This window comes from Camellia sinensis, chromosome 1 (assembly GCF_055761805.1).
Source record: "Camellia sinensis isolate YWXY chromosome 1, ASM5576180v1, whole genome shotgun sequence".
NCBI lineage: Eukaryota > Viridiplantae > Streptophyta > Magnoliopsida > Ericales > Theaceae > Camellia > Camellia sinensis.
The window spans coordinates 214,596,768-214,619,799 of NC_138961.1; the positions used below are offsets into that span (position 1 = coordinate 214,596,768).

General features: G+C 39.9%; 1 protein-coding gene across 1 annotated transcript; it reads right to left on the minus strand.

The window, feature by feature from the left end:
* Positions 1-20,343: 20,343 nt before the first annotated feature.
* LOC145822444 (zinc finger BED domain-containing protein RICESLEEPER 3-like) lies at positions 20,344-21,154 on the minus strand. Its single transcript, XM_082919475.1, has 2 exons — positions 21,122-21,154; positions 20,344-20,970 (listed from the first exon to the last, which is right to left on the minus strand). Exons 1-2 carry the CDS (start codon positions 21,152-21,154, stop codon positions 20,344-20,346), a joined length of 660 nt encoding a protein of 219 aa, XP_082775601.1.
* Positions 21,155-23,032: the final 1,878 nt, after the last annotated feature.

Consider the following 23,032-nt stretch of genomic DNA (forward strand, 5'->3'; position numbering starts at 1 on the left):
AAGAATCTTACCCCTTTTTACCCCATTTTTGCATCTTGTTTTTACCTATCTTTGAACTATTTTTGTGCTTAGTGTATAACATAAAAAAGTTCTGTTTCTTAGCCCTCTTGATTGTTTATTAAGAGTGTTTTGTGGTTTGAGGGTGTTTGGCCCCTCTTAGGCCTTGAAAGGCCCCATTTTGAGCCATTTTGAGCAAGTTTCGAGACTTTGGTGTTTGGGCCTCTTCACCACTGAAATCTTGAGGGATTTCAGTGGTGGAGACGGTGCCTTGAAGTCTCCAAAAGGGGAGGGCCACCCCCTCTCCTTGTTGTCCTTGAAAAGGACCATTTTTGGCCTCTTGAGGGAGCACTTAGCTAAGCTTCATGTTGACCATGCCTTGGCTGTTTTTTGTGCTTAATGTCATATTATACCTCTGTTTTTTGTTGGTTTTGGTACACAATGCATGCTTAGCATACCTACCATGTAATGCCATGTTATTGCCTCAATGTGCCTTAGGTTGTTAGCCCTTGTTAGAGCATGTTTTAGGCTTATTCTTGTGAAGCTTTTGTGCATATTTTGCTATGTTTTAGCTCTGTCCATAGTTGTTTGGGTCAAATTTGGCATGCTTAGTATAGCTCCTTTGCATTCCGGCTTGTTGGCCTTAAGTGTATGAGTATATAGCATGACATTTTTGCATTGATTTGGTGATTTGGAATCATCCACCATGTCATTTTAGACCTTATAGTATGCTTGTATGCTTGCTTTAATTACCTCTTTGATGCTTTGAAGGTTTGTGTAACATGTTCCATGTTTTGGCACTTGTGCATGCCTTTGAATTTGAGCCATTTAGATGCCATCTAAGTGGTCTTTTGGGCTTTATTTTATGTGCTAAAATTCTATTTTTAGTTATTTAGTTCATGCCATGTTTGGTCTTGCTAAGTGTAGTTCAATACTCCATTGGTTTACTTTGAGTACTTGGACCATTTGCATGCTAATGTCTAGCTTATCTTGTTGCTTGGTTTGACATCATCCTAACATGATTTATAATGCTTACCTTGCATGCTATTTGTCCATGATTGCCTCATTCAAATGTGCTTAGAAATAGCCCTTTGATGCTTAAGCATTTGGGCCTTAACATGTGCATGCGTGTATGTGTATTTTGGTCCCTTATTTTGGTCACTTCGGCCGCTGTTTTGGGCCTATTTAGAGTTGCCTAAATCGTGCATAAGTCCATCTTTTCATCCATTTGCATTGCCTCATGTTTGCTTGTATGCTTGCATAAGTGCCTTGCCATGCCATGTTGCATCCTTAGCTTGCACGCCTAGGTTGCATTGCATCTTGCATGCATGCCTTGTTCCTTGACTTGGTGATAGGAATTGGGCCTTGGTTTGTTTGTTTGGTTTGCATTTCATTTGACATGAAAGTTGCACTCTTGATCCTTTGGGCCATCATGCATGGAAATGCGTGATTGGTGGTCCGAGAATCGAGACACATGCCTTTTTGAGTCACAAACATGATAAGGGACATGATTGGTGCATATATGCCTTGAATTGTGCTGCCATGCTTTGCCTTGCCCTCTGTTGCTGTCAATTGCAGATTCTACAGGAACACTTTGCCGACCGGCAGTTTCCAGTGCCGACCGGCAATCCATTCTCTGCCGATAGCTTCACCAATGGCCGGTGGCCACATCCCACTGCCGGTGGCAATCCCATTCAGCCGGTGGTGTTCCCCAATGTCCAAGGAAGAAGTGCTGAGGTTTTGGCAGCCTCCAAAGGAGTAAAGGAAGGAAAACAGAGGCAGCCTACGCATGGCGGTGCATTTCCGAGCAAGACCCGAGCACGCGCTGCATCTGGCACTCCTCCCGAGGCAGTTTACTGTCTTTCCTAGCTTAGTTAATTTATTAATTAATTAGGCAATTTGTAATATTTAATTAGCTTGCGTAGTTAATTAATTTGTATTATTTATTTGGTCCCTCCGAGCGAGGGCAAATCTGTAATAAGTGTGGGTGAGTGTGTGTATGTCTCCCAATCCCCACTTCTTTCTTCCCTTTTATTTACCTGCTTTGATGGTAGATTAGGGCACGTTTAAATAAGCATACCTTATGCAATGCATGCTTGCATTCATACATTTGTCTTGCATGCACCAGGCTCGGTACATCATGCTAACTGCATTTGTATTTCAATTCCAAATTGAATACGTGCATCAATTGGTTGCATCTCACATGCCATGTTTAGGTTAGCCGAGCCTATCTAATTGCATCCTGTATGCGCTGCATTAGCCAATTCAACATGAACTAGGACACGCGTGTTTTCTAACTAGTTTATTGTTTTGGCACGGAGTACATTGTAAGTATTTATGCTTTAGCATACCGCATGCGTGTGAGTGTTGCCATGACAGTATGCTTGCCATGCGGCTAAATGCTTAAGTGATAAATTGTTTGAATGCCTGTGGGTGAAGGTTAGATTGTTTGAGTTGGAAAAACTCGTTGAAATCCGTATTTTAGCCTACTTGCGAGTAGCAAATTCCAAAGCGCTTTTCAAAACCGAACGGATATGCAATGCTTATTTCCAAATTAGGCAATCTAGTCTATACTTGTTTGCTGTGCGCATAACATAGTAATTCTAGGCTAACAATTGGAATAAAGAACACATAACGTTTTCAAAATCAGATATCATGGTTAGTAGAGGCCGGTCTTTGAACCGGGCGAAAGGGGGTGCTCATAGCTGACCTTCCCCGATTGTACCCAAGCTCCCGAGCCGAGACAACTCCGGTGATGACGGACATGTGGCCTTCGGCACCGAGTCAGGGTTTCCTAAATTTCCCCATTAAAAAATATTTAGGTGGCGACTCTGTATCTGGAAAAGCAGTCCATGTTTGGCACTTCTTTTCAAAAATCTGTTTCTCAAAACGATTTGTCGGATTTGGACTCTTTGGTTTAGATTAAGAACCGCAAACAAAAATCGAGTCCGAACTGTAGCAAAGCCCCCACACGGGCGCGTCTACACACCCTCTGGCCCATCCATTCATGTCAAAACGGCATCTGGCCCATCCATTCATGTCAAAATGGCCTCTGGCCCATCCATTCATTCTTTGTCAGAACGGCCTCTGGCCTATCCATTCATGTCAAAACGGCCTCTGGCCCATCCATTCATTCTTTGTTAGAATAGCCTCTAGCCCATCCATTCATGTCAAAATGGCCTCTGGCCCATTCACTCATTCTTTGTCAAAACGGCCTCTGGCCCATTCACTCATTCTTGTCAAAACGGCCTCTGGCCCATTCATTCATGTCAAACTGTTATTCGTGTCAGATTATCAAACTATCATTCGTGTCAGATCATTTATATCAGATCATTATTCGTATCAGACGGCCTTTGACCCAATATATAGCATAACAGATATTTGTCCCCAATTTAGTATAGCAACTTACAAGACTTATATGAAAGTAAGCAATTGGACAAATAACATACTTCAGATATCTTTATTAAGATATTACTCACAGTGATCGGCTGATTGATCTGCCCTGGAGCTCGACCTTACACATACCATGAACACAAAAGGGTCACTAACAATTCAATCCGTTCTAAATTCACATTTTTTCTCTTTAGACCTCATTCTTATCTCTTTAACTCAATTACAATGCTCAATGCATGCCTAAGAGTACTTAGAAGTGAAAGAGAACGGAAAACGGAACTCAGAATGCCTTTTCAAAATTTTAGAAAACAGGGTCCCCGCTCGAGTGTGGACTTCCCCACTCGAGCGAACCCATGAGGCCTGCAAAAGTACTGGTTATGTCGAATTTATGCTCGATCGTGCACTCTGGCGCTCGAACGGAATGCCTCTCTACATGGCTCTCCGCTCGAGCGTGAACTTCCCTGCTCGAGCGGACACCATGTCTGCAGAAAATACTGGGAGCTCGAAATTTACGCTTGAGTGGCGGTTCTCCCGCTCGAGCGACCGTCAAATTTTTTGGGTTTTCCAGAATGTGTTCTTGAGCTTCAACTTGATATTCAAGGGTTCAAAATGCTTGTTTTTGGCTCCATCTTCACATATACATATACTAACATGGTATAAATACCAAATTACATCATTATGAAGCTCAATTTCACAATTTAATCACATGCATGTCCCAAATTAACCCAAACTCATCACCAACACATCAAATTCAAACATGCAAAGCTTACACCTCCATGATCTTCACTTGCATGTGAGAGATATTCATTATTCTCAACTAAATTGGTGAAGAAATGATCAAATACATGGATTTCAAACAAGATTCATCATGGATTACACACTTTGTGCTCAATTATGGAAATTCATAGTGATTTCCTGTATGCATGCATCTATGGACTTTAAATTCAACAAACACAACTCAATCCATAGTCTAACGCATTGATTAATCTTCGATCCCCAAAAATTACAAATCAAACTCATAAGTCAAAGGGTTGATTACTCACCTAGAAGCTCAATCTCTCCAATGTATGCTTAATTCTTGAGTTCAACCTTCCAATTTTTCAAACTTGAGCCAAGCACATAATTTTCCCCCTTGCTCCTTCTCTAGCCGACCCTCTCCCTTTCTTAGAGTTTATAATCAGCCAAAATGAAGATAAAATGGAGAAATTGAGTGTATAGTGCCTTTATTAAAAGCCCCTTTGGTCACATTATTTTAATATCAAATAATAGGGCACTAATTCGCTAATTAAATCAATTTAATCTGATCTGAATCAATTTCTAATTAAATTTCACCGTAGGCTCTAAAAATTATGCCAATCACAATGGCGTAATCAATTTCGGTTTCGATGGCCGATAGGGCCTTCAATTTAAATTCCAAAACAGATAATCAAACAGATATTCCTACGGTGAACAGATAGAAATTCAAAACCACATATTTTCACATAATGGCACACAAAATCATATCAAAACACATAATCACATATGTATTAAGGACCAATTAGCATAATAAGGGACAAGGTTATCACACAAACATGCACACGTGTTAGCCTATAAGCAAGGTATAATACACAACCCTCAAAAGCCATGAAGAAGTGAAGTATATGAGAGTGTGACTACACTATATGCACGGAAATTACATGCTAAATGGTGCCATACCATGCAAACATCACATGTACAACATGTTGAAGGCCTCAAAACCTAAAGCTAGGCAAGGCCTTTTACATTATAGCTATATAAAGCAAGCCTCTTATGATCAAGACCATCCAAACCAGACCTAAGGCAGGTCAAAATAGTAGCAAAAACATGCTAGGCTCGCAGCATAGATGACAAGAAAAATATGCTCATTTGATGGCTCACAAACAAGGCATACGGCTCAACTTCTCAAAAGCATTGAAAAAGCGATAAATATGAGAGTATAACAGTGAAACATGCTCTGAAATCACATATTAGATGATGTCATATCATGCAAACAACCCAAGCAAAGCATGCTAGTGGACTCAAAACATAAGACTAGTGAAGCCTATCATGTTATAGCTATACAAAGCAAGCCTCAAAGGGCCTAAACCACTCAAGACAGAGTTAAAGCATTCTAAAACAAGATCAAAAGCATGGTGAAATAGAGCCAAAACAAGCTAGAATGATAGGCTTAGACATGAAGCATGTTAGGCTAGCAAGTAGGATTACACTACAAATGTATGAAGCATGCAAGAGGTGACCAATCCAACCAAAAACAGAGTCATAGTAGGTCTAAAAAGTCACAAAAACATGCTCAAACTAAGCTCAAGAAGGGAGAAATACATGCTCATTTGATAGGCCAACAACACGTGCTAACAAGACAAGAAGAGGGGGGACCACCCTCTCCCATTTAGGACCTCAAAATCACCTTTCCACCACTGAAATTTCTCTAGAATTCAGTGGTTAAAGGGCCAAAACAAGGTGGTTTGAATAGCCTTAAAAGACGGTACAAAAGCTATACAAGCTAAGGAACAAAAGGAAGAGACAACCCCCTAACACAAAATAGGCCTAAACCACCATTTTTAGGACTACAAAATAGAGTTTTCTTCAGTTCAAAACCAAGCCAAAAACAGTTTGTAATGGTGGTAAAAACAAGTATGAAAATAAGCTTAAAATGGAGAGATGCTCACCCTTGAAGCATAGCACAAGAACAGCCACTTTTCTTGAGCCAAAACCACCTTTCAGAGCTTAAACAAAGTCCCAAGCTACCTCAACCCAAAGATGATCCACTCTTGTTAAGGCTTGATAGGTTGAAGATGGTTGTATGCAAGCCTTCTAGCACAAAAGCTTTAGAGAGAGTGAAATCTAGAGAGAGGATTAAAGAGAAAGACGCACCCAAACTTCTTCCTCTATTGTTCTGAAATGTTGTTCCCCTTGAATATGATATATAAGGCTCTCACATATAGAAAAATATCAAGCTTTGGTCGAAATATCTCCAAAAGGGACAGTTGTACCAGCTGGAAGCAAAATATCTGCCCAAAACTGCTTTCTGCCATCTGTGGCCAGCACTGTACCACTGTTGGCCGGCACTTTACCATTGTTGGCTAGCAGCACACTCCCTTGGACGGCAAGGGGCCGACATTGGCCATTCATGGCCGGCACATGGCCCAAAAATCCCATTCATGGTCATAAACTTCCACCTCTGGTTGGGCAGAAAAATCTACTTTTTGGGCCCGACTTCAACCGAACATATCTCCTTCATCTGGACTCCTTTTCAGGTCATTCTTGAGACTAAATTGTAGCCCTGGAAGTCTTCTTTCCAATGGTGGCAGCATCACTTCAAAATTCCAAGTGTGAAAAAAAGTTATGCCATTTGAGTGAAGACTGCTCAGTTTTGATTCCGCCGAGATTCATGCCCAACTGCTTCTCCAACTTGTTTTCTTCTCTCCTCTCCTCTTTTCTTCAAATCCTGTAGACGTCCCCGAACGCCCCAGGAGGAACGAGCTCCCGTTCTATTCATTTTGGGGTCACTACAGCTCAGGACTCTCAAATTTGTCACGGTTCTAAGTCTGAACCAAAGAGTCCAAATCCGGCAAATCGTTTTGAGAAACAGATTTTTGAAAAGAAGTACCAAACATGGACTGCTTTGCCAGATACAGAGTCGCCACCTAAATGTTTTTTAATGGGAAATTTAGAAAACCCTGACTCGGTGCCAAAGGCCACGTGTCCGTCATCACCAAAGTTGCCTCGGCTCGGGAACTTGGGTACGATTGGGGAAGGTCACTTCGTGAGCACCCGCGCTCGCCCGATTAAAGATCGGCCTCTACTAACCATGATATCTATTTTTGAAAACTTTGTGTGTTCTTATTCTGGTTATTAGCCTAGGTTACTATGTGATGCGCACAGCATACAAGTATAGACTGAGTCGCCTGAATTGGAACAAAACATTTCATGTTCGCTTTTTGAAAACGGTTTGCTACCCGCAGGTAGGCTTGAAACTTTTAATGATTTATTCCAATTTAAGTAACCCAACCTTCACCCACAGGCACTCAGGCAGTTATATCACATAAGCATATTGCCTCATGGTAAGCATGCTATCATGGCATTCACTCACACACATGCAAGGATGCTAAAGCATAAAGCTTACCGGGTACTCCAAGCCAAAAAGGAAGCTAATTAGAAATCCATGCATGATCCTAACTATACATAAATGCCTAATGCAACACATGCAAAATGCAACTATAGCAGGCTCGGCTATTCTAAACATGGCATATGAAATGCTACAACTATCATGTATTCAATTTGGAATTGAAAATACAATGCAGTTAGTATGATGCGCCGAGCCCGGTGCATGCAATACAGATGAATGAATGCAAACATGCTGTCATACTGTATGCTAATTGCAATATGCCCTAATCTAACCATCATAAGCGGATAAATAAAAGGGAGAAAGACGTGGGGTTGGAAGACATACAACACACACACGCACACTTATTACAGTTATGCCCTCGCGCAGAGGGTCCGAATAAATAATACAGTCCCAAATAAAAGAATATTACAGTCCAAATATTACAGTCCAAATATTACAGTCCAAATAATATACAAATTCCTAATTAATTAACAAATTAACTAAGAAAACTGTAAAACTGGCATGCAAGCCAGGGACTGCCTTGCTTCTGATGAATGATGCATGTCTGGGCTGCCTTGCGCGGAAATCCACTGGGATGCCCCAATTAGCCTCTGTTTAGCAGTTATTCTTGGAAAGCGTGCCAAACTCCGAAAAGTTGCTGATTCTTCATTTTGCTGCAACAGAGAGCAGGAAAGGGGCATAGCAATGTATTTTCACAAATATATGCATGCCTCGATCCTCGTGCCACCAATCACGCATACCGAGGCATGATGGCCGAGAAGTCGAATTGCACAACTCAATATGGGATGAATGCACATGAAAACACAACAAGAACCTAACTCCATCATGGATGATCCGGAGTGTCGGTGACTAGGGAATTGAGACACGTTCCGTCACTCGGAGTACGGAACATACCTCGTTTCTCGAGCCCGGGCTAACTCCTATCCCGAACACGATGCAATATGCATGATATGCATGAATGCAACTAAGATACAGCCTAGCATGCACAATGCTATGAAAATGAGATGTCTCGAAATGCGTGCACACGGGCACGCAAATCGAAAAAAAATGACTGAATGCGATCTAAGATACAACCTAGTATGCACTATGCTGTAAAAATGAGATGCCTCGAAATGCGTGCACACGGGCACGCAAACCGAGAAAATGACATACGCAATGCAAATGACATGGAAATATGATATGGGCTTACACTAACATGAGAGGGTCTCAGCCACACTCACATAAGAGGCCGATGGATGAAAATGAAGTGCCTCGAAATGCGTACACACGGGCACGCAAACCGAGGCAATGGTATATGCAATGCAAATGACATGAATGGCATATAGAATGCAACATGGACTTATACTAACATGAGAGAACCTCAGCCACACTCACATAAGAGGCCGATAGATGAAAATGAAGTGCCTCGAAATGCGTGCACACGGGCACGCAAACCGAGGCAATGGCATACGCAATGCAGATGACATAAAAACATGATATGGGCTTATACCAACATGAGAGAGCCTCAGCCACACTCACATAGGATGCCGATGGATGAAAATGAAGTGCCTCGAAATGCGTGCACACGGGCACGCAAACCGAGGCAATGGCATACGCAATACAAATGACATGAAAACATGATGTGGGCTTATACCAACATGAGAGAGCCTCAGCCACACTCACAAAAGATGCCGATGGATGAAAATGAAGTGCCTCGAAATGCGTACACATGGGCACGCAAACCGAGGCAATGGCATGGAAATGGCATATAAGCATGCTAATGGATTTTCAGCAATGGAACGTGGGGGAAAACAGCCCCGAAATGAGGCGAAAACACACCCGATGTGCGGAATAGTCCCGAAACATGAATTTTGGCACCCGAAATGGCCTATAGCTATACCAAACATGCAAAATTGGTACATGGAATGTAAAGACAGAAGCAAGGCAGCCCCAAATTTAGCATTTTACTAGTACAAATCATGGCCAAACAGCAAACCAAGATAGGGCAAAACTAGCATGCAAGAAATGGCCCTAAACATGGGATTAAGAAGCAACTCATAGCTGATGTCCTCAAACAGGTTAGGGACCTTCAACAAAGTTGAAGAGGGGCCCAAAATATGATGTTTTCCAGAACTGTAAAAACCCCAAAAACAAACACAGGTATGGCTGCACTCTCATGCAAGAAAAAGGGCCAAAAGGTGGCCAAAGAGGCAAGTGGTATATGCAAAGCCCAAACTGAAAAATTCCCTTCTACAACATTGAAGAGGGACCAAAAATATGACTATTTGAAGAACTGTAAAAATTCCAAAACAGCATACAAACATGCTAGAAATGCAATGCAAAATAAGGCTCAAAAGAGGCTATAACATGAGGTATACAAAATATTCCAAAAACGGCCAAAGACCCTTAATGAAACATGAATAATGGGCCAAAATAAGACTATTTTCAGAACTGTAAAATGGCCAAAAACAAAAGCATGATAGGCTGCCAAAGCATGCAAAAATGGGGACCGAAAGAGAGATATAACATGAAGTGGCATATGGAGGTCCCAAATCATGAAAGTCCCTAAATGAAACATGAATAATGGACCAAAATGAGACTATTTTCAGTGCTGTAAAATGGCCAAAAACCAAAGCACAATAGACTGCCAAAGCATGCAAAAATGGGACCAAAAAGGGAGTATAAAGGCAAGTACAACATGGAAGTTCCAAACAGTGTTGAGCCCTTCTTCAATGTTGAAGAGGGGCTCAAAATAAGCCTATTATCAGTTTACAACATGCTCCAAAACAAATCACACACAAGCTAAAAATATCATGCAAGAAAATGACATTTTAGAGGGATAATGAAGCAAGTGCAAGATGGAGGGCTCAAACAGGGTTGAGCCCTTAATGAGACATGAAAATGAGCTCAAAAGAAGGCCACTTTCAGTTATAGCCGGAGCTCAAAGCAAAAATCATAGAGGGATTACAAAAGATACAAGAAAAGGGCCCAAAAGGGTGAACTGCAACTCACCCTTGAAGACCAAAGCTTTTGTTGCTTCTTGGACCAAATTTGTTACCTTTTAGCTACTGGAATTATTCCCCTTGCTGCTGAAATGGAGTGGTGGTGGTAGAGCTTGGTGGTGATGAAGAAAACAAGGTGTAGGACTTAGGGATTTTTAGGAAAATGAGAAAGATGGAAGGAGATATGTGTATTGAGGCTTGAAGACAATTTTTTCTTACCCCAAAATATGATGTTTTTTCTTGGTTATATGAAACAAAAGAGGGTGTAAAGGTGGGGGAAAAAGGAGGCAAACTTTCCCCCACAAAATATCCCCCAGATACAGATATTTTCCGGGGGATAAAGCTATACAGCTGTAAAGTGAACAGTGTGAGGATTACGGCCGGCCAAGTATTTTGGTTGCAGGTGGCCGGCCGGCCACACCCCCTAGCCGGCCGGCTAGGGGTCAAAAGGGTCAAGCTGATTTAGTGGCCGGCCACTACATGATGGTGTCCTCCCATGTGTCCTCAACACAACCCTGTGGTTAAAAGTCCAAGAAAGTGGCTCAAGGGTGTTCAACATTAGCCCGAAAGGAGGGGTTCAAAAGGGTCAGGTGGAATTACTGGCCGGCCACCAACTTTTAGGATCCTCCCAAGTGTGTACATCACAAATATGTGGTTGAAAGTTCAAGAATGTGGCCCCAAGGTGTTCAACATTAGCCCGGAAGTGTGAAAAACGAGCGTCGGAAGGCGTCGGAGGATATATAACTGGTTGCTGCAACAATTACTGGCCTCCCACCCTTCAGTGACCTTCCCAGTGATAAAACAGAGGTACCTGCCAAAAATGAACGAAAACCGTTGCAAAACGAATGTTCGGGGGCCAAAACGCGCAGTTCGAGGTCCCGAAAATGGGCTGTTAAGCACCGAAAGTGGCATTCAGCCACGAAGTGGGTTTCTCAGACCCCAGTTTCCCTCAAAAGGGAGAAAATAGGAAGTATGCCAAAAATCAGAGCAAATGGAGATGGTTAAGCGGTCCCGAATCGAGGCACATGGCCAACGATTCCGAAAAACCGGAAACCGGACTCCGAAATGGGCAAAATGGCCTACGACCACGAAATGTAGCCTACGGACATTGAGAGATGGTCTACGGGACCTCTCCCTTCCCTCAGGAAAACAAACCGAGAAAATCGAGCCTAGTTCGCAAACCGAGGCAAGGTACAAAAGAGGGTTCGGAAGTCCGGAGGCAGGGCTCACGGCCGCAACTCTGAAACTTCTGAACGAGCACATTATGCAACATCACCAAGCGCTCAATCAGTGATGTCTGAGTCTTAAGGTCGGTCAAAAATGGGGTCTCTACAAATCCATACCCCTAAACAAGGTGTTTTGAAAGATTTTTCACAAGATTTCATCTCTCCTTCATTCGTTTCCACTTTGTCCTTGCTCGGTTTACCGAAAAGTGCGACATTTAACAAAATGCAAGCATCGGAACATCGCAGAAATCTTTTCAAAATATTTTGAAAGAGAGGGCCTTAAGGTCTAAAAACCATTCAAAATAGTTTTGGTCCAAAAAAGGGGTGTGAGGTTTGGATTTGACACTCTCCTTGCCAAAGAAATCGACCCTTTGCATAGCATAGCCTGCATCACTAAGTAAACAATCAGTAGCGCCCAAGTCTTAAGGGCGGTCAAAAATAGAGTGTCTATAGGCCTTATCATTGAAATGATCCCCTATATGCATGCAATTGTTGGGGCACCCGAGCCTTTAAGCTTAGTGGGTGTGTCATTCAATAAGATGGAGCTTACTTGCTCCGTGAGTATGACCTTTTGGGACACGTGTGTCCTAGATTTACACTTTTGCGTACAAAGGTCCTTCAAAAATTTAGCAGAGGAGGGTACTTACTTAATCGCCTCCAACAGGGGGAGGTTGATTTTAACTTGTTTAAAAACCTCCATCATCGCTTCCATGGATGCCACCTTCTTATTGAAAGGGGATAATATATCAAGGCATTGGGGAAAGGGTGCCTTAGGCACATATGGTGCCTTAGGCTCATGTGAAATGCTAGGGGCTAAGTTATCCCCCTTAGGTGTTTCTCCCTCACCCTTGCTCTCTTTGGGTTAACCACTGTGATCACCCTTCTTAGCCTTAGTTGCATCAGACGCAACTGGCTGAGGCTCTAACTCCCTCCCACTTCTCAAGGTAATCATTGTTTGCACCTGTTCATGGTGCTTTCCATTCCCACCCAACCCCTCTATCCCATATTGACCCTTAGGGTTGGCCACAGTTTGACTCGGTAATTTTCCCTTCTCTCTCATATTCATGTTATTAGCCATTTTGACCTAATTGGGCCTCTAGCTTGCCAATGGAGTGAGTATTTAAGTGAATTACTGGTGCTAACCCCCTAAGTTATGAGAGAACTTCTAACACTTGAGTCTCAAAAGTCGAGTTATCTTGAGGAACATGCGGGGGTTGTGGTTGCCAGTAAGGTTATGAGGGTTGATAAGGTTGTGGTGGCTGGTAGGAAGATTGGTTGGCAAAATTATTAAAATTTTGCCTTGGTGGTGGAGGATTTTAAGAAGTGCCTTATGAATGAGGTCTCCATGAAAAATTAGGGTGATTTCTCTATCCCGGATTATATGTATTGGAATATGAGTCATTACCTGGGTTGGAGAATCCTTGAGCCGCATTCACATGCTCTTAGACTAATTCCAAAAATTGTGATGCCGATGGGCACTCACTCAAATCATGAGCTGAGCTTGCACAAATAGCACATGCCTCGTGAAATTGAGGCTAATCTTGTTGTGTAGGGCCATGTCCCAAAGCTAATAATTGGTCCATCTTGTGGGACAATGCCTCTACCTGTTGGGCTAACTCTAGGTTTTACCCTACCTCATAAATGCCCCCTCTTTTCAAGGCTCCAACTACCGGTTGTCGGACTTGCCAAGCTGTGGAGGCATGGTGAAGGGAATTATCACTTAAGTTCTCAAATAGTTGCCATGCCTCACCATCATTTTGGATATGAATGTCCCACCATAAGAAGAATCCACCATTTGGTGGTGAAGCTCAATTAAGCCATAGTAAAAGGTCTAAACAAGTTGCCAATCAGGCACTTGGTGGTAGGGACACTGTTGGAGAAGGTCACGAAGTCTTTCTCATGTCTCATGAAATTGCTCGCCATCAATTTGAGCAAAATTGGTGATGGCTCGCCTAAGTTGGTTGGTCTTACCAATAGGAAAGTACTTCTCCAAAAACTTCTGTTGTAATTGGTCCCAAGTTGTGATTGAATTAGCAGGTAAGGAGTTCAGCCAGTGTTTGGCTTTGTCCTTTAATGAAAATGGAAACCAACACAACATTAGGGCCTCATTAGTGATATTCTGGATCCTTACTATAGCACAAATTTCCAGAAATTCATTCAAATGTTTGTAAAGGTCATCATGAGCTTGTCCATAGAATGATAGAAGCATTTGGATGGTGCTAGACTTAATCTCATAATGAGCAACAGTGGTCTCAAGTAACTGGATGTATGATGGTGATACATATGCAGTGGGTGTGAAGTAATCCTTAAGGATCCGGTTGAGCCCATTTAGGCCATTCGGGTTTTCCATCTCTATTGGTTCAAAGTATGGATAAGGATATTCAAGCCTAGGAACACAGGAAGAGGCTCTAAGTTTCCTAAGAGCCATTTCTAGTTCAAGGTCCAAGCTCCACAATTCAGGGTGACAAAATCGGCGCCCGTGCATACACTAATCACACACACACATTAAGTTCCGACTTTGTGCACTAAGTTATGAAAGTAAAATCCTAAAGGAAGAAATACTCACAGCGATTTAACGAAAACACTTTACTCATCTTGCGGGTGCCTGATGTGTAGATGTTATCCCAATTTCCATTTGAGCTCGCTAGTTTTAGCACTTTGGTGCTTTGCTTGCAAATATTTGCTTTTGTTTTTTACGTACTATGGTGCTACGGTTTGTTTTTAAAGCTTAGTTGTGCTCTGCTTGCACTTTGGTGATAGCTCTATGTCCAAACACTCTACACACTTAGCAATAAAAAAAGATAAAATCCTAAACTAAAAATTAAAATAGGAATGTAACTTTAAATTACTCAATTTCACTAGAAATCCTCGGCAATGGCGCCAAAATTTGATGGGTCGTTTTGCACACCAAAAATAAACACTAAACTATACCAAATTCTTTTAGAATAGTGGCAAGTCCAGGTATCGATCTACAGGGACAATTGTGAAATTAAACTAATTTAATTGCTAAATTCCTAAATTAATTTTGATTAAAAAGATTGATGGATATTATAACTAAAAGAGAATTAAAAAAATTAAGAAATTAAATTGACAATTAAAATTAGGGTTTGAGATACTGATTTTTGGGAAAATCTTAAGGCAAAGAATTCACCACTAACCACATAAATAAGACTTAACAACGACCATCAATTGCAATCCAGTTTGAACTACCCAATATTTCACAACTACAAGTTTGAAATATCGATCAAGAGGATGGTTGTGTTCAACGTACAGGCACGAGTCATCTCAAGTAGAATGAGGCGTTTGCTCTAAACTATGGTAGCAACATGACCCATCTCTCGCAGCATGACTCATCTCATACTTTGAACACAACGACAAACAAAACTAATGTATAGAAAGCATTAAACAATCACAGAAAGTAAAACACTTGAAGAGATGAAAAACAAAAATATTATAAACTTCGAAAGTATCCATACACTTATTCAAACTGTTTCACAATCAAAGCTTTAAGAAAAACCTTTTCAAGGCTAGAGTTTCATCAAAACCCTAAAATCAAAAGACTAGCCACTCATTGAGGAGTGGGAAGAGAAAGAGGATAAGGAAGAAGCCCCCATGGAAGTTGTCCTTCAAAGCTTGAGGAGAATCGCCTTTTCAAAACCCTAGCCTCCCTTTCCTTAGAATAATTTTCAAACCCTTTTCAGCCCCTTTTTTCTAGGGATAGCAATGGGGGTTAATGGGGTGGATATTAATTCCCCATCCCCATTCCCCTATAATAAATTTTCCCCATTCCCCATTCCCCATGGGTACCACCCGTTTCATCTCCTAATGGGTTTGGATTTTCACCAACCCACCTTGACTGCCATTTTTTTATTTATTTAATATTTAATGTTAACAACCAATTTTTTTTTTTTAAGTTCACAACAAAAGTTAAATACACATTCAATCTTATTTTATTTATTTATTTATTTATTTATTTATTTAAAGGTTCACCAAAAAAAAACTAAATATGCATTCAATCTTATTTTATTTTATTTGGTTCAACAACAAAATCAAATACACATTAATTAATTAATTAAAAAATTTGTTTTAAAATAATCAAATATATAATTTTGAGACAATGAAATAAGTTTTAGTAATTGAAAAAAAAAATTGTAGAAGAACGTGGAAGTTGAAAAAAAAAATTACAACCATTTCTCTCTCTCTCACTCTCTCCCATACAATGTTATAAGTGCCTATTTGAAGAAATAAAATGCAAAAGAACCTATTTGAAGAAATAAAATGTGAAAGAACCTGTTTGAAGAAAGTATTATAAGACCCATATTAAATTGCATTAGGGCATAAACAAAGAATTGTTTGCTAATCTCTACCATTCAACACTAATACAGAGCTACCCTTGTTCATCCCAACGGTAGCGCACACACAAAAATTAAAAAATTGTAACAAATCCAAATGCACAAAAAAGATCCTAAAGACAGAACCAACAAAATAATGTCAAAAAACTCTTTGCCAACCAAAACCCACATATGGATAACTTCACTCTAAATACACATGTATGTCAAAGTATCTATCTATGTAATTCTAAACATCATAAATGAATTCACAAAATTATTAAAGTAGTTAGATGTTCATAGTAAGGCTTAATTCAACTAGAAGCAAAATACACAAAACGCCCAATGCACATTCTTTGGCATTTCAGCTCCCAATTCAACAAAGTGATGTAGACACCCTATTTTTGACTGCCCTAAAGACTTGGGCGCCACTGATCATTTACTTGTTGGTGAAAGGTATACAGTGCAAAGGTCCGATTTCTTCGGCAATGAGAGAGTCAAATCCCAACCTTACACCCCATTTTTGGACTAAAACTATTTTTATCAAAGATTTTAGACCTTAAAACCCTCCCTTTCAATATATTTTTGAAAAGAAGTTTTTACGATGTTTCGAGGCTCGCATTTTGTTAAATGTTGCGCTTTTCAATAAACCGAGCAAGGACAAAGTGGAAATAAATGAAAGAGAGGCGAACTCTTTGAAAAATCTTTAAAACATCTTTTTTAGGGGTTTGGAGTTGAAGAAAATTGAAGGAGAGAGAAGAAACCAAGTTAGGGAAGAATATGGGCATGAACCGTTAAGAGAGAGTCGAGCGGCCCTCGCTAAATCAGGCCTATCCTTTTGTATACATGGATTTCAACTATGAGGCCACCAGTGTTGAAAAGAAGACTTCCAGGGCTTCATTTTATACCCAAGAATCTCTTAAAGCCAAGTCTGGATGGGGGAGATATGGTTGGTTGAAGTTGGGCATCAATTCGGTTAGGATCGAAACCAAGCAGTCTTCACTAAAATGAGCATAACTTTTTGCACACTTGTAATTTTGATGTGATGCTTCCACCATTTGGAAAGATTACTTCCGGGGGTTCAATTTAGAGACAATAATGACCTGAAAAGGAGTCCAGATGAAGGAGATATGTCCATTTGAAGTTGGACCTGGAAAGCAGATTTTTGCTGTCGGCCACTTTAAGTGGCCGGTCGGCCACTAATGTCCAAAACTCAATTTTTTTTGCGGATATTTCTCCTCCAGCTGTTTTCACATTGCTCTAGCTGTCCATTTTCAGATATTTCAACCAAGGCTCTCATTTTTGCTATATATGAAGGCCATATCTCATATATTGGAAGGTTGGAAAGTTTGGGAGTCTCTCTCTCTAAAATCTCTCTCTTTCTCCATTCCTCTCTCTAGAGTTCTCTCTCTTGCCCTTTTGTGCATAGAAGTAGAGAAACACTTCTAGTTTGCCTAGACATCCTTCATCAAAGTTGCATATCTTTGGGTCGAGGTCTCTTGGAACCTATTTTTGGGCTGTTGGAAGGTTGTTTGAGCCTAAGAAAGTGGTTGATTTGTGCTGAGCTTCAAAAGGTATAACTCTCTCCCTTTTAGCTTGTTTCGCATACTTGCTTTGCCATAGTTTTCAGCTACTTTGGGGCTGTTTTTGGGGTGGAATTGAACTAAAAAAACCACTATTTTTTAGTCCCAAAAGTGTTGGTTTGAGTCTTGTTTAGCTAGGGGGTGGTTCCCCCCCTTTGCTCTTTGGCTTGTAAAGCCTTTTGAGCCATCTTTTTAAGGCTTTTGAGTCCATCTTTTTTTGGCCTTAAAACCATTGAATTCTAGAGGAATTTTAGTGGTAGAAAGTTGGTTTTGAGGACCAAAATGGGAGGGGGTGGTCCCCCCTCCTCTTGTCTTGTTTGCATGTATAGATGGCCTAAGAGGTGAGCATGTTTTTCTACCCTTTTGGGACCCTATCTCAGCATGTGTTTTACTACTAATTTAGCATGATTAAGCTATGTTTTGAGTGGTCTTGGACATATGTGCTTTGCTTTGTATAGCTATAGTTTAAATAGCCTTTACTAGCTTTGTGTTTTAAGGCCCCTAGCATGCTTTGCTTGAGTTATTTGCATGATATAGCATCATTTTACATGTGATTTCAGAGCATATATATAGCGATCCCGGTATTCCCTGTTATTGTTTAACTGTAATCCAGATTCGGTTTCGTGAGGGTGCTGCTGTCTTATCCTCTTACTATTCCTTTCTCATTGTATTCGAGTCTTGAGTTGTGTTGGGCGAGTTTGAAACAGGTTGGTTGAACTCAGAAACCAAGAGTAGTTGCCCAGATTTTGGCCTTCACGCTTGAGCGGGGTTTTCGACGCTCGAGCATAGTTTTCCATCTTCCAGTATCTTCTCTGCAGTGTTGTGAGCTCGAGCGGGAGTTTTGACGCTCGAGCGGGATGTTGTGTGTGACGCTCGAGCGGGAGAGTTGACGCTCGAGCGGAGACCTGGTTCTGTAAAAGTTCTGGGAGTGTGTATCCGCCGCTCGAGCAGAATTGTTGACGCTCGAGTGGGAGTCTGTGAGTGACGCTCGAGCGGGGGTTTGGACGCTCGAGCGGGGAGACTTTTATATAAAGCCGAGATCCGACTTTTTTTGTTCACTTTTCAACATCTTTTCTCTCTCTTACTTTTCCAAAAAGGTATTTTGAGAGCTCCTCTCACTAAAACCCTAATTTCTCTCTTAGGATTGATCTAGTAGGAGTTGTTTGCTCACCTTGGGCCTTTACAAAAGTTGTGTTGATCGTCGAGGGCTATCTTTTAATCTGAAAATTTCGGGATTTGGAGCATTTCCGTTTCTTCATCTTCTTCGTTGCGTCCCATCATTCGAGGTAGGGATAACCTACTCCATCTTATGAGTTTTGTCTTTAAATTTTAGCATTTTGATATGTTGGGGGTTGTTGGGTAATTTTGAGAAAGTTTGGGCCTTTGTGTAATTTTACAAAAGTTGAGGTTTTAAATATATAAACCTATATGCATGTTAGGCATAGAGAAATGAGATTGGTGTTGGGACATTGATGACAATGGAACCTTAGGGTTGTTTTGTGAATTATGGTAATTTGCCCTAATTGGTTTAATTAATTAATGCATATAATTAATTGAAGAAAGCAAGGAATTGAATTGAAAATGTTGAAATTGGGAAGGTATGGGATTAAAGAGTGTAGAAAAATTATTTATTGCTCACCTAATTGGAATGTTGATATATTATCCATTTGTGCATTTATTTCCTGCTTAGGAATAATTACTTTGGGCTACCGGTGGAGGGTAGTGTTGATTGTTGTAGACAATGCATGATGATTAGGCGAACTAAAACTAATCAATCAGGTGTGTCGTAGAGTATGACGGATGATAGAATACATTAAATTTATGTATTGATTAATTGGGTATATGACCAATGTGTTTATATGCATTATGTGTAGACAGTTGATAGAAAACATTAACTTTATGTATTGGTTGATTGCGTGTGTGATTCTGTGCTTACTTGCATTACTTGTGTATGGGAGGAGATAGGGGATGTACTCCACAGCTTAGGGGAAGATGGGGGATGTACCTCTAAGCTGGTTAATGGTTTAGGGGAAGATGGGGGATGTACCTCTAAACTGGTCAATGGTTAAGGGAAGATGGGGGATGGACCGTGGGATGCAGCTCATATGCTCACCCGTTGAAGTATTGATATAGCTCATATGCTTATCTATTGGAATATTGATATAGCTCATATGCTTATCTGTTGTGGTAGTGATATAGCTCATATGCTTATCTATTGAAGTGTTGATATAGCTCATATGCTTATCTGTTGTAGTGGTGATATAGCTCATAGGCTTATCTATTGAAAAGTTTGTTTGAATTGATATAGCACTAACATGTATATCATCATCGTTTGTGAAGTATGGAAGTAGTTTATGTGTTATTGATACAACATCAATGATATCCTACATATAACAATTTAACCACACCATTACCAGCAATTTCAAAAGATACATATCAGACAAAAGCATTGTAATTGTTCAACACCAAAAACATATCAAGACATGTTTTCAATAGAATGCCTATAATATATGATGCAACAACAATCTGTAATAAAGCATAAATTAATTTATACATAAAAAGATACCTCAAAATACAACTTGGCAACGACCAACAATCATCAATAAAGTGTGTCGTGACCGCCATGAACCCTTTCTTTTGATTACTAGAAGTTCACATATCAGTTGTGATTGCCACTTTACTTTGATTGCTCTATACCAATCTCATTATCTTCTCCTTCTCATTGTCATAGATCTTCAAAATATCACTTTTTATTGTGTTTCGAGAAGGTACTTTAAACAATGGGTGAAGTGCCATCGAATATCTTTTAAACCCAATATGATCCACAATAGACAAAGTATATTCATGCAAGATTATGGCATTTGAAAGCTCTCTCCTAGCAATATCTTCATCAAAACTATAAGAGACTTTTGGGCTCTCCTTGTTAGAGTTACTAGTTAAAACTCTTTGCCTCATGTCCATTCCCTCCCTTTTCTTAAGACAACTCCTATAGTGATCATGCAAATGTGAAGTTCCATGTTTCGGATAACCCCCAAGATGTTTCTTACAATAATTACATATTGCCTTCCATACTCCATCAATTTCTTCCATCTTAAAGTGTTGCCACACAAAACTTGGGTTTTTTCTAGTAGCTGAACTAGAACCAGAATCATCTATATCAAGAACATTTTTATTTGGGAGGGGGGGCTGTGATGGTAGAGAGGTCTCACTTTCAACAGATATTGATGGTTGTAAACCATCAACGGGTAGTTGGGAGTTAGCTTGATGGTTTGCTTGAGAGTTTGCTCCAGCTTCAGACATTTTCAATGCTTGCAAATCCTGGAGAACATAAAGCCATAATTTACTAACAAAATGACTAGACGGAACTAAACTGTCTGTTAAGCTCAAATGATGGAAACAGATAACTAATTTAGCTACTCTGACTACTGATTGTATGGAGCTTGTAATAACATATTATATTATACAATACCTGCAAGAAGCAGGGATGGGGGTGAGGGTACATAGAGGACTCTAAGTTTGTTTAGGTCATGAATATTTTGTGGCTTGATTTACAAATCTTTGAGTACAACCCAAAAGTGATTGTCAACAAGAATTTCATAGCCATTGCTGGTGGCCAGCATTCAGTTTCAAGCGATCTTCAGACTCGGTATGTAATTTCTAGGTTGGTGGCCAGCATTCATTTTTTAAAAAAACTAATGAATGTCCTGCGTAGCTAATTTCTTTTGCTTGGTTACAGGGGGGTTTCATGGAGAACTTGCTTGTAAGGTGTGTTGATGCTAAACTACAAGTTGGCTTGGTACATTACAGGTTGGCTTTTGTCTTAATGCTAATCTACATTCTAGACGCTTATGTCACAAATTTTATCATTCTCAAATTATTCTCAAATCCTCTTGTTTTCTTCTCCTTATTGAATTTAAAATTATTGTTTTATATTTCTACCCTTCTTCTTCATTGGAAGAATGTGTGAGATTAGCTATTTGGTTTTTGTACACTATACATACATCTATTAGGTGGCTTGGCCTAGCATGGTAGCACAAACATCGTCACATGGAGGAAATTTCTGTATTATTTCCATACTGAAAAGCTTAAGTGCATACCAATTCTCTAGTTTGGATTTATCTTTAACTCTTATTTTATGTCAACTTTTCTCTATAGGTTGAACTGATGCGTAACTTATAGGATAGAGATGATCAATACAAGACTCTGTTAAATGAGAAGCTTCAAATGGATGATAGCAGTGGTTTCATTCAATCATATAGAAAAGAGCTTGGGGACAGCCTTGTAGTAAGTTAGTCATGTTCATGCCTAATTAAAGCTAATTTCAGAACTTATTGTGGTGAAGGGATATTTAAAACTTCCCTAAGCACCTTGTAAGTTGTAAATATATTATTTGTACTGTGTATAATTTAATTCCTCCGAGTGTTGAACCATTTTATGAGAAAGAAGTCATTGGATTTTGCATATAGAATTAAGTAATAGTATGGGGAAAAAATGGTTGATGAGTAATTATCCTACGTTTCTGGAATTCCACGTTGGCTATGTGCCCAACCAATAGCAAGGGGTTAAATGAATACATGGTCCTAATAATAAGAAGATAGTGGAAAAAAATATAACATTTCATTAGTTGAGCACATGAACACGTGGTGTTCTTGACCTACTTGATAATATTTTGGTTGATGAAGATATAGATTGATTGCTTGCTGTCTAAAATACTACAGTAAATTTAGAACATGTTTTTTTTATTGATCGAATGGTATAAAGGATTAATTGTGCTAGAAAAAAGAGCAATGCTATGATCCAATTCTTTTATTCAGGTGCAATTGTATTTTTATGCTTTTGCAGGAGTATTTTAAGTTGAAAATGTGAACAAGAATTTAGTGCTTGTATGTTTTCTCAGATCAACTTAACTAAAGTAATAGCATTGGATTTATTGGCATTCAATCATGGTCTGAGGACTTAATTACCATTTTCAAGGGCTGCCTTGGATTTTGTATGAAGATTAAGGTTGTGTTTTGGATTAGTAAAATTAAAATAAGAGGATTTTTTCAAAAAAAAAAGAAAAAGAAAAGTGTATGCTTAACTATTTCACTTCCAACTAATCAATTTCAGCGAGTCCCTAATTTACATTAACAATAACTTCTACAATTCATTTGAATTAAAAAGGGTTTTGTTCAATTGATGGAGTATGGGAAGTCAAGGCTAACAATTTCCAAATGCAACATAATTCACAACTGATTTAAATCCATAGCTTTAAACAACATTGAGTTAAAATTTTCATGAATCAAAGCAACAACTCTGTGAAGCTAACCGTATTTTCTGCCGATTGATGAGTAAGTCTCTTCAACAAGTTTCACCAATTGCAAAAGAGTGCCACCAGCAT

Coding starts and splice junctions, on each gene's coding strand:
- LOC145822444 (XM_082919475.1), bottom strand. CDS start 21,154: ATGTACCCTCACCCCCATCCCTGCTTCTTGCAG. Junction 20,971..21,121: donor CCCATCCCTGCTTCTTGCAG/GTATTGTATAAT, acceptor TATGTTCTCCAG/GATTTGCAAGCATTGAAAAT.